Source organism: Salmo trutta, chromosome 9 (genome assembly GCF_901001165.1).
Source record: "Salmo trutta chromosome 9, fSalTru1.1, whole genome shotgun sequence".
NCBI lineage: Eukaryota > Metazoa > Chordata > Actinopteri > Salmoniformes > Salmonidae > Salmo > Salmo trutta.
This window is the reverse complement of record NC_042965.1, coordinates 1960063-1972798: the sequence shown is the minus strand read 5'-3', so window position 1 is coordinate 1972798 and position 12736 is coordinate 1960063. Positions and strand designations below refer to the sequence as shown.

General features: G+C 43.3%; 1 protein-coding gene across 2 annotated transcripts in view; it reads right to left on the bottom strand.

Moving 5' to 3' along the window:
- Window positions 1-9714, bottom strand: part of LOC115199725 (serine-rich coiled-coil domain-containing protein 1) — a 114902-nt gene extending 105188 nt beyond the window's left edge. The window contains exons 1-4 of one of the 2 annotated variants that reach the window (XM_029762102.1): window positions 9427-9713; window positions 3553-4822; window positions 2032-2055; window positions 1445-1638 (exon numbers count right to left, since the gene is read on the bottom strand). In XM_029762102.1, the coding sequence (XP_029617962.1) occupies window positions 1445-1638; window positions 2032-2055; window positions 3553-4801 (1467 nt within the window). In that variant the 5' untranslated portion in view covers window positions 4802-4822; window positions 9427-9713. Of the gene's footprint in view, window positions 1-1444; window positions 1639-2031; window positions 2056-3552; window positions 4823-9426 lie in introns of both variants that reach the window. The other variant, XM_029762101.1, reaches the window with a different exon arrangement.
- Window positions 9715-12736: the final 3022 nt, after the last annotated feature.

Here is a 12736-nt window from a genome sequence, read left to right as displayed (position 1 = left end):
CAAATTAGCGCACACCATAGCAAAACATTGTGCACAGTAATAAAACAAGTGTTTCCTACAGGACAAATTCAAGTAGGTCCCTCCCCGTTTGGCCCATTTGAATCCTAGTGAATAATACACCCCTCGTGAGAGTTAAGGAGGGGTTATTCCTATAGATAATAATGGACTTAGTTTGTACCCATTCACACAAAAGATTAGTGTCGAAGTGTGTCACTCAAATCAAATAAGTACTCAAATGTTTCCTTCCCAGTTTACTACAAACCAGGGGAGACTACAATTCCCACATATTTTGAAAAATGGGTTGGTTAACAATCTCTTGATGTACAGTATGATGGTTCTTTTTACTAGTCCCTTCAACAGCCACACGGTTCTCTAAGCATGTCTTATGAAGTGAATACATGTACCGAACATAATACAATTTCACTTAAAACAGTTTAGCCACTTTTGCCAGTTTAGAATGATTGTATGTATATCTTGTACCCAAAGTGTAAGACAGAGCAGGCATATCCTGTTGGCTGTTGAGTGTATTGTAATTATGACACAGAGAAGGGAGGGATTATCTTCCCAGTATTGCCTTGTACTTGTCCAGAAAACATACTTTAGTCCACCTCTGCATCACCCTTGACTACTCATGAAAGCACAAACCTGCTCAACAGACAATAGAAAACACTTTAGCGTCTCACTGAAGCTCTACTCGTCGCACTGGATTGCCTTCTGTTATTCCCACAAAGTTAAAAAGGAGCTGGCAAAAAGAGACTAAATCGGTAAGACACTCCTACAGCCACACTTCGCGATTCTCCGCCAGAGCAAAAAACAAGACTGCAGAGTCTGCCGCCACTTAGATTTTATCGACCGCAGATTTAGCCCCACATATTAGCCACACATATTTCACATGTGCTTTCCTTTCTGAGTATGGAAGATGAGGGTTGTCGAGCCACCTCGAAAATTAAATAGATCTTAGTATAAGCCTGAAAAATGTGGTGCACTACAGCAGCGGTTCCCAAGCTTTTTTGGTTACTGTACCACCAACTGAATTTTGCTCTGCCCGGTGGCACCCTGAAGTACCTGGTTGGGAACCACTGCACTGCAGAATGAGTACTTTCACTGCAAAAGCATGGGTGTTTACTGTTTATGCAGGCATGTGGATTGGAGTGGCCAGACAGGAAGGAGTCAGGCGCAATCCCTTGAGTGACAAGTTGCTGTCCTGTTGCACTGATCTGCAGCACAGTTAGTTAGATGATTAGTCTGTTTAATTTAGGGCGGGCTGTTATCCCCGTGTGAGAGTGTAATCCAGAGAAGGATGTGGCCATGGACTAAGCTATTTAGTCTGCAGCAACAGTGAGGAGCAGCTAGCACCATTGCCAGCTCCCCTGCTGGACTGTCCTATACTGTAATCCTAGTGTAACTGTGCTGTACTGAAATGTAGTGTAGTGTAAACACGTACAAGGCTGCCAAGCTTGGAGGACGACGAGTTGGTCCTCTGTTTCAGCAGCATGCTCCCCTCGGCAGTGCAATGGGGCTCTTTGAGGTTGAGGTGGAGCCCCCGTGGCCCCCCGGCACCCTCCGAGGAGGAACGTAGCCGGCGCTCCATGCGCATCACCTCGTGGTAGGGGCTGGCGCTGCTGCTGCACATGGACACTGTGGAGGGCAGAGCACAAGACACATGATAATATTTTTGCTGGCGTGGAGACAGGGAGCTAGGCAAAAAAGTGGCGAACAGACAAGTAGGCAGACTGTTGAATGCGACACACACAAACAATTGCAGACTACACGTTGGGGGAAAAACTTAAAAACAAGCAAACAATCAATTGGCTATCGTAAGCCTTGGGGCTGGAAGCGATCCAGTGTTTTGCAACAACAGCTTCAGTGATTTTATGGAAAGAAATTCTTTTAGGTAACCTTTACACTAATGTAAAGGCATTTTTCCAATATAGTGAGGGAATAAGGCTACTTTTACTAATTGATTGAATTTGGGTTACAGATCTACATCATCACGGAGCACACTTTTTAGGTGCAAGTATAACTACTTACGTGTTATCACCAATACAAAGTAACCTAAGCAACAGACAGACAAGAAATAGGCTTACATCAGAAATAAACAATAACAGTGATGTGTTAATCATTATGGATAGCCTAACACTGCCCAAAACCAGTAGGCTAACCAATGCAGTTCACAAACAGTTGTCTAAAGAAATCTATTCAGACACAAGGATGTTACAAGCAGTGCCATACTGTTTCAAGTTTGGTAGGTGAACGGTGGGGTCAGAAAGACATAGCCAAAGGGTAGGAATTTGTACAGGAGGTGTTATCCAGGTGTGACTACAGTCTACAATGTCTTAGGAAACTGCTGTCCATTGGTTAATAAATATACCTTTAAGAGGAAATAGTTCCCACTGTACTGAGAACAGGCACGTGGGCCTAAAATAGTGCTGCTCAACCCCCTAATCAGTCTTGTCGATTTGACTTTGGTACTTTCAACATCATCCAACCAAAGAGTACATCAAGTATAGCCTACATTGTAGACCATACCTCTGCCTTCTGAATGTGAAAGCAGTGTAAAGTTCAACCACTGAACAGAAAATGTCTATTTGTAGGTGATCGAAAACACAAATTCAGTCTCAAACGGTCGTAGGCAATACTCTGTGCAAACACTTTGGCCAAAATATACTGAACAAAAATATAAAAACGCAACATGGAACAATTTTTACGATTTTACCGAGTTACAGTTCATATAAGGAAATAAGTCAATTGAAATAAATTAATTAGGCTCTAATCTATCGATTTCACATGACTGGGCAGGGGCGCAGCCATGGGTGGGCCTCGGAGGGCACAGGCCCACCCACTTTGGAGTCAGGGCCAGCCAATCAGAATTTGTTTTTCCCCTACAAAGAGGCTTAATTAAATCAGAAATATTCCTCAGTTTCCTCAGCTGTCCGAGTGGCTGGTCTCAGACAATCCTGCAGGTAAAGAAGCCGGATGTTGAGGGCCTGGGCTGGCGTGGTTATACGTGGTCTGTGGTTGTGATGCCGGTTTGACATACTGCCAAATTCTCTAAAACGACATTGGAAGCAGCTTATGGTAGAAAAATGAACAATCAATTATCTGGCAACAGCTCTGGTGTACATTCCTGCAGTCAGCATGCCAACTGCCTGCTCCCTCAAAACATCTGCGGCATTGTGTGACAAAACTCCACATTTTAGAGTGGCCTTTTATTGTCCCCAGCACAAGGTGCACCTGTGTAATGATCATGCTGTTTAATCAGCTTCTTGATATGCCACACCTGGCAGGTGGATGGATTGTCTTTGCAAATTCGAAACGCTCACTAAGAGGGACGTGAACAAATTTGTGCTTTTTGTGCATATGGAATACTTCTGGGATCTTTTATTTCAGCTCTTGAAACATGTTGCGTTTATATTTTTGTTCAGTATACTTCTCAGTAATTTACAATTAGCTTTTCACAAGAGCAATGCGCCTCCTCTGTATTATCAATGAGTCAATCCCAGAGATCGATCAGTACTCTGCATGTTATTCAATTCATTGTTCAGTTCTTACCTGTGTGGGGTTTCCTCAGGTGGCATGACCTGGGTTCATGTCTACCGCAGCACGCTCCCTTGCCTGGTTCCTGGATGAGCACTGTGTTCCTGGACCTCCTCTCAGACTGCTCTGGATTGGAATGGTAGCCTTTACTACGCACTGGGCCTGCCTCGCTCTCACTAGTATCTGTCTGCGCTGGTCTGACCTCCTCCACCATCATCATAACATCCTCCTTCTCCTCTTCCCCTTCTTCCTTCTCTTCCTGTGATTGTGTTTGCTGTTCCGGTGGCAATGGTGGTGTTGCAGCTGTTGCTGGTTCTGTGACAGGGACTGCAGTCTCACACTCTGTGGTGTTGGCGGTGCTGGTGTCTGGCAGTAGGGGCTTGTCTGTGGCAGCTTGGGCAGGCGTGAAGAACACCTGGGAGGTAGAGATGACATGGCTGAAGTTGTCTGGCGTGGCGGCGAGGCTGGGGGCAGGCAGCACGTCCACCTCGGACACAGAGTCCTCTGTGATGGGGACATTAAACTCGGAGGGGGTGAGGGCTGTGGTGCGGTCCTCAGACAAAATGGGCGACTGCAGGGAGCTCTCCCCCAGCAGCTCGCCCGGCCATGAACCCGGGGTACCCCCTGACGTCGGGGGCACTACACTCACCACCGGGGGCTTGCACTGCTCAGAGTTCTTGGAGAAGCGGTGGTGGGCAGAGAAGGACTTTGGCAGCAGCTGTTTCTTCTGCCTGTACGAGCGCTTGCTGTCGCCACTGAAGTCATCCAGATACCCCGAGTCATCGCCCTCGTTGGTACCTGAGCTGATGCAGTTGATGAACACGTTCCTATTGACCGTGGAGGACACCTTCTCAAAGTCTTCAGTCTGCGAGCGGGTGATCTTTTTCTGCCGGTGGCCCCCAAAGCCAAAGGAGTGGCGCGTCTTGGCCCGTGGAAGCACAGCGCCATCTTGGAAGCCCAGCGGAGGGTTGTTCTGGCTGCTGTTGGTGTCCTGGGCTGGGTCCAGAGGAGGGGTCTGGATGCGTGGCGGCTCACTGTTCCTCTTGCTGCTGAAGCTGATGGAGGGCGTGCGGAACAGGCTGCGGCGCTTGCCCGTGCTGCTGTTGCTGGAGTTGGTGCTGGAGGGGGACGAGGTGTGAACGCCATTGCCCACGCCGGCCGAGGATGGTGAGGAGGGCAACGATTCCTGCCTCTTACTTACGCTCCGCCTGAAGATGGGCAGCCTGGAGACGAGCGTGGAGCGGCGCGACCCTGATTCGCCCATCAAGGTTCAGCGGCAGTCACTCTGCAATACAGACATGACACAGTCAGAGAGACGCACAGTAAAAATCTGGGCTTCAGGTTGGTTTAAAAAAGGTCCCATCAAGGGATGAAACCGCACAACCTCAACAAACACCACAACCATCAGTCTGAAGATGCACTGTCCATTTCCTTGTGTGCATTTCCAAAAGTACCATTTGACAAAATACTGAAACTATTAGGCTACAAGCTTAATGTAATCTACAAAAAAAATGATGTGAATATAGTGTACAATATTTATACTCTCTGTAAGATAGATAGACATGGTATTGTCTATAGTGACAAAATAGAAGAAATAAGCCAAGTAGTCATTTCAATGCAACAAATCTAGCCTATATATCAGCCTACAGTATTGTCCTCAGTCACACATTTCAATTTAAAACTGAGGAAACATTTTCCCGGAAACCTAGAATTAAGAATAGGCTATACATTCATTGGAATAAACCATTAGACATGGGTTAGGATTATAAAATTACACAACACTTCATAAATAAAACAATTACTAACTTTTCTATAGCCTTATCTTGGCCTATTCAAATAGAATGTTTTGCATATTCCGGCTAGAAATGGCCCACGGGGGGGTATTATCAAACTTAGAAGTTCTATGAAAAATACAGAGACAGGCTACCTCCAATGCGTTACTGATTTGCATGGATGGAGCAAAGTCCCACAGAGACAAACCAGAGATAGTTAGGTCTATTTTCACTTGGAGTTGTAGATTCAATATGAATGTCTAATAAACCTAGTCAATTTCAACACAAGTTAGGCTAAGTGTAACTAGAAAGGTTGCACAGTACAAAAGCTACAGAAGAGTCTTTGAACTAGGAGGCCATCGATATTATCAGCCTAACATTAGTGACATCTCAAATACCTTTTATTGTAATAAGCTACTTGGCAAACAATGTTAATAAATCACACAAGCAATTAATACTCTGTCATGCCCATACTTGACAGTACTGGTGAATAACAACCTGGTTTCTCTTTTTGGACAGAGGTATTTCTAATTTCCAAAATGAAACCAACATAAACATGCCATAGACAGCATCCCAAATGGCACCCTTATCCCTTTATAGTGCACTAGTGTCCTACTAGGCAAGTAATGTGATGTCTTGGCATGAAAAATCTTTCCACAGCTCTCAATTCTTGGAAGAACCAAGGTGTGCAAAAGGATGGGTGGTTCCATTTGATTTCAATCACTTTTTGACCGCACCCCTTTTGATTGGAACAAAATTGGAACACACATATTTTATAGTAAGATTATAATGGAATATAACAGAATAAAATACAAATAATAGTTTTCCCTTGTCATGGGAATGTGTGGAACCACTGTCATAAAAAAAATATTTTTGCTCTTTCATTGGCTAGAAGAGTCCCATCTGATCTCACCTCCCATCTTTGAGGACATTCATTTCCATTGTTAGAGCGGTTACTTGACTATCTTGTCAATATAATAGAAAATCTTTGTTGAAATCAAATGGAACAACCTGAATGTGACAGGAGTTTCCTGACAACACTCGGGCTCCCGAGTGGCGCAGCGGTCTAAGGCACTGCACCTCAGTGCAAGAGGTGTCACTATAGTCCCTGGTTCGAATCCAGGCTGTATCACATCTGGCCGTGATTGGGAGTCCCATAGGGCAGCGCACAATTGGCCCAGGTTTGGCCGGGATAGGCAGTCATTGTAAATAAGAATTCTCTCTTAACTGACTTGCCTCGTTAAATAAAAAATTAAAACGCGTAACAAACAGATACTGTACTATAAAATGCTATTGTCTTCATGGAATGCAGGACCTATGCATCATCTCACTAGGCACATTAGCCATGATGACTCAAAATATGGCTTTTAACCAATTTGTATTCTTTATAATGCCTTTATAAATAATTCTAAATGTGTAAAAAGCCTCATCTTTGGAGTTATAACATGGCTATAGGCACATCATCTCATTTTATCTTTAAAAGACTAACTAGGTCTGAAGTTGAATGCAATGCACTAGCTAGGTAATGTTATCAATCATGCCACAAATATCCCTTCCAAAAAGGTCATGGGGCAATATGACTACTAGCCTAGCTAGCTAGCTAATTCACTGTTGAAAAACACTGACAGTTGTTGCACATGATGTTGCAAACTACAGCTGCTATGTACATTGCTATTAAAATGTTAATGTGGGTATCTTGATAACTCACTAGATGTAATCTGGAGTAACATTATGAGGTAGCTAGTAAATTGCCACCTTGCTATGAATTTAGCCAGCTAGCTAACATTAGCTACAGAGGTAAAAAAAATATATTTATATACTGCTCAAAAAAATAAAGGGAACACTTAAACAACACATCCTAGATCTGAATGAATGAAAAAAATCTTATTAAATACTTTTTTCTTTACATAGTTGAATGTGCTGACAACAAAATCACACAAAAATAATCAATGGAAATCCAATTGATCAACCCATGGAGGTCTGGATTTGGAGTCACACTCAAAATGAAAGTGGAAAACCACACTAAAGGCTGATCCAACTTTGATGTAATGTCCTTAAAACAAGTCAAAAGGAGGCTCGGTAGTGTGTGTGGACTCCACGTACCTGTATGACCTCCCTACAACGCCTGGGCATGCTCCTGATGAGGTGGCGGATGGTCTCCTGAGGGATCTCCTCCCAGACCTGGACTAAAGCATCCGCCAACTCCTGGACAGTCTGTGGTGCAACGTGGCATTGGTGGATGGAGCGAGACATGATGTCCCAGATGTGCTCAATTGGATTCAGGTCTGGGGAACGGGCGGGCCAGTCCATAGCATCAATGCCTTCCTCTTGCAGGAACTGCTGACACACTTCAGCCACATGAGGTCTAGCATTGTCTTGCATTAGGAGGAACCCAGGGCCAACCGCACCAGCATATGGTCTCAAAAGGGGTCTGAGGATCTCCTCTCGGTACCTAATGGCAGTCAGGCTACCTCTGGCGAGCACATGGAGGGCTGTGCGGCCCCCCCAAAGAAATGCCACCCCACACCATGACTGACTCACCGCCAAACCGGTCATGCTGGAGGATGTTGCAGGCAGTAGAACGTTCTCCACGGCGTCTCCAGACTCTGTCACGTCTGTCACGTGCTCAGTGTGAACCTGCTTTCATCTGTGAAGAGCACAGGGCGCCAGTGGCGAATTTGCCAATCTTGGTGTTCTCTGGCAAATGCCAAACGTCCTGCACGGTGTTGGGCTGTAAGCACAACCCTCACCTGTGGACATCGGGCCCTCATATACCACCCTCATGGAGTCTGTTTCTGACCGTTTGAGCAGACACATGCACATTTGTGGCCTGCTGGAGGTCATTTTGCAGGGCTTTGGCAGTTCTCCTCCTGCTCCTCCTTGCACAAAGGCGGAGGTAGCGGTCCTGCTGCTGGGTTGTTGCCCTCCTACAGCCTCCTCCACGTCTCCTGATGTACTGGCCTGTCTCCTGGTAGTGCCACCATGCCCTGGACACTACGCTGACAGACACAGCAAACCTTCTTGCCACAGCTCGCATTGATGTGCCATCCTGGATGAGCTGCACTACCTGAGCCACTTGTGTGGGTTGTAGACTCCGTCTCATGCTACCACTAGAGTGAAAGCACCGCCAGCATTCAAAAGTGACCAAAACATCAGCCAGGAAGCATAGGAACTGAGAAGTGGTCTGTGGTCCCCACCTGCAGAACCACTCCTTTATTGGGTGTCTTGCTAATTGCCTATAATTTCCACCTGTTGTCTATTCCATTTGCACAACAGCATGTGAAATGTATTGTCAATCAGTGTTGCTTCCTAAGTGGACAGTTTGATTTCACAGAAGTGTGATTGACTCTGAGTTACATTGTGTTGTTTAAGTGTTCCCTTTATTTTTTTGAGCAGTGTATATTGGATATTTGGTTCTCGCTCATCAATAGCTCTTAGACAAAGCTTGCCATGACTATGAAAATTATATATTCAGAATCAGGGGAGGATGGACAAAAATCCCCTGCTTTTATTTTGGAAATCTCTTATTTTAAATGTTCCAATCATCAATAGCTCTTAAATCATGCCATGACCATGAAAATCTTACCAAAAACAACAAGAAAAACTAAGCAATGTAAATAAATATAAAGCGAATTTTTGTCCATCCTCCCCTGATTCTGAATATACAATTGTTTTAGTCATAGCACGCTTTGCGTAACAGCTACTGAAGATTGAAAAAAAAAAGAAAATCTAAATTGATTCAGAATATACCATCTTCATAGTCATGGCATGGCACGCTTGGTTTAATAGCCATTGACCAGAGAAAAATGCATATCCAATGTAAAACAAATTTTACCTCCTTACATTCGCTAGCTTCCATATTTGAATGCAGGATAGCAGGTCGAGCTGTCAAACGTCAACGCTGTAAGTGCCAATGTCCAAACATAATCTCAATGTTATTTATGGAACGGGAAAATCATTGTCCGGGCGAGTAATTAGGACCAAATACTGACATAACACGAAAACTACAGACGACTCAAATCTCGCTGTGTTTTTGGCTGAAAAGAAAGATGCATGTGTGAGCGAGCCCCGGCAAAGAAGCCGCAGTTAGCTAGTCAAGATAGCAGAAATGTGTTACCTTCAGCTGAATTCCAATGTCCAGGCTGCTCCTTCCAATGACAGACGAAGCTCGTCTGAATATATTTAAACCTCTATTGGTTGGATATTGATAGATTTGCTATATCTGTAAGATTTTCATGTGGCTGCATAGCATGGTTAATTTAATAATCTATCGCACAAATGCACCTCAATGACGTATAATCTCTACCAGCGACACTAAATTAGTACTTCCGGGTCAGGGAATTTTGGATTGAAAAGAAATAAAAGTCACCACGTAATAGTAGAAAATTGTCAAAACCTGTATTGATTCATGATATATGGAAACATAATTGTCTAAACATTAACAATGACTCATTTTATGACATGTGCATTAAATGTGGGTTTTAAAACACGTTCAAGGTAAAATAAATGCTCCCAATGCAATACACTGTATAATAAAAGAGGCAATAAGCAGTTGCTGCAACCATTGATTCTTGAAGAATATAACTTATAAATGCCTCATGAGCTTAGTTCAATGGTTGTACCCCATCAAACCCCAACGTATAAGCTTGTTTTACTCTAAATGTTTATAAACAAAGTAAATGTACCTTTAAAACATGGTTAACACTATAATTTGTATATCATTGACAGTCAAATCCATGCATCCATAGCTGTATATGAATTTGAGAATGGTTAAATTTCTCCAGGCACACACCTCCGTTTTTTCCATAAACAATGGTGGGGTGAAGCTTTGTTATTGTATTAACTACTGATTGCCAATTTAAATACATATTGGCTTATATAGAGCAAACTATTCTAGGTGCCGAAGTAAAAGTAGTTTGGATTACTCACTAGGGTCTGTAGAATCTATATATTGTGTTATTTCATGGGGGACTGAGGTCGAAATATCTACAACACTTTCTACTCCACCCATTCAATTGGTCCCAATGCAAGACCTCAGTCCCACATGAAAGAACACCATATACAGATTCTACAGACCCTACAGAGTATTCCCAACCACACTTTTGCATCAGGTCATAAAAGCTTTTCTTTATAAGCCAATATGTAATTTATAGGCCTCCACTACACTGTATTGCATTGGGACCAATGGAATGTGTGGAGTAGAAAGTGCTGTTTGAAATGTAGACCAGTCCCCCAGGAAATAACACCATATATAGACTCTAGTGCTCGATCAGTAGGGTGTTAGAATATTATGTTCTTTACATTCATTTATTGAAGCTCCAACCATTTCTCAATGTGCTCCCCCTTATATTATTTATCTTATGTAAAGTAGTATTTATTTTTAGTTTTTTCACCAATGTAGTTATAATTTTGTAACCTAATTTTAACATTAGTCACCATGCAAAGCTGCAGAATTATTGATTTCGTATCATAGCGTTGTACCACACTTTTATTTTGAAGCCACAATCGAAAAACCGGAAGTCTGAATGCTGCTGCCGGGACGCTAATGTAATCGCTTTGCTTCTCGCTTCCGTATTACACAGCCCAGCATGCGTGGCGTACACCCCTTCTTCCCTGACGACTGAGCAGCATCCTCATGAAGCAGGTGATGCGCTGGACCAATTGCTGGCCTGATGATGCTGGCAAGTAACAGTATGGCCACTTACAAAAATTCAACTTCTTTGTCAAATGGAATTTGACCTTGTGTATTGATCAAAATGCAATAACATAGCTACAACAGTTGAACAGTAAATTACAGGCTATTTAATGCCATCTGTTCTGTATCTTACCATAATTGCAGGTGTGCCGCCATTCAATCACCCCGTTGCCCTGTCAGGAAACCAAACATATGCTCTTACATGAGAGCCTATTCATAGAATATGATTAGCCTACTGTGCACATTGTGTATAATTGCATAGGCTTTTTTGCTGTGTTGCATTTTCCCAGTGGTGTATTACATTTAGTTTGCTACCATTACTATAATCTGTACTATTGATTGGATACATTTCACAATGCTCTTGGACACAGTGATGTAACTTGGGGTCATTCGGTGTTTCGGGTCTTTCAACATCAGGCCCCCTCACCAAGGCGACCTAGGGAGAAGCTCAATTGGTTTTGCTCGACTCATATCGCCCCTCTCCTGTTTTGAAAAAGGTAATAGAGGAGCTGAGGCGAGGAAACGTGCTTGTATGAAATGAGACCCCTCCATTCCCACTCACCAGGCAAATTACGTACACAGGAGTGGAATCACAAAATGAATTTGCAAAGCGATAAAAACTAAATTTAGCTAGTTGTGCAAGACATTTTCTAGATACAATAATAAGTAGCTAAAACGCTAAGTAATGTATCGTTTTGAAATATGTGCATGCTTTTTTCCGTCGAGAAAAAAGCTGTGGCGGATTTTTTTTTAAACTTCCGTGCTAGATGTCATAAGGATACTCTTGATCATCAGGTAATAGAGGTGGTGAACAGGCTCCTTTGTTCATCTACTAACGAATTGATACTCGCCTCGAGCACTCGACCACTTATCGTTTCCGGGTCATGGACGAGAAAACGGAGGAGTTGAGGATTGACTTTTCCCAATTGAGAATCTCCCCTTGCCTTACAGAGATGACGCCTTCTCAGTCCTCTCCTCTGCTGCAGTCTGGGGAAATGGGTTCTCTGCTGCAGTCCTCTGGTACCAACTACTGTTTTCAACTACAACATTACTCAAAACACTGTTAGACATCTCAATTTGCACAAAATAGCACCCCCCCCCAAAAAAATATTTAACTACAAGAAACAGCCTCCTCTCAGTAGATTCCTTTCAGCAGGGGTGTCAAACTCATCCCACAGAGGGCTGAGTGTCTGTGGGTTTTTAGCTTTTCCTTTCAATTAAGACCTAGACAACCAGGTGAGGGGGATGGGGGGGGGCTCCTGAAAGGATTAAGCTGATTCTGTAGGAATACCATGTCATTTTTTTGGCTAGAATGTGCAGGATCTTTTAAATTCCTGCAGGATAAGGCCAATTCAGCAGGAGTCCTATCAAATATTCCCTGCAGAATTTAATAAATCGTACAGGATTCCTGCAGGAATTGTTGCTTTTGTTTAGTAACTGTGTAGGCGATCTTTGGGACTTTTTTGTAAGGGTAGATAATCTTACCTTATCTGTAGAGGCAGTAGCGTCACCTGCTGTCTAATGATGATGGGTGGATCGTGGTCTGAGAGGGGAGGAGAAAAGGTACATGGCTTTAGGAGGAGTCTCTGTGTATGCATTTCTTTACATTTTCCAGTTTTCCATGCCCTGCTACCCCAATTCCCAGTAGAGTGATATGGTGACATGGATTATCAACATTTAGCATTTTTTGTTTGCAAAACCATATTCAAAGTGAAAAAAACAATTAGGTATA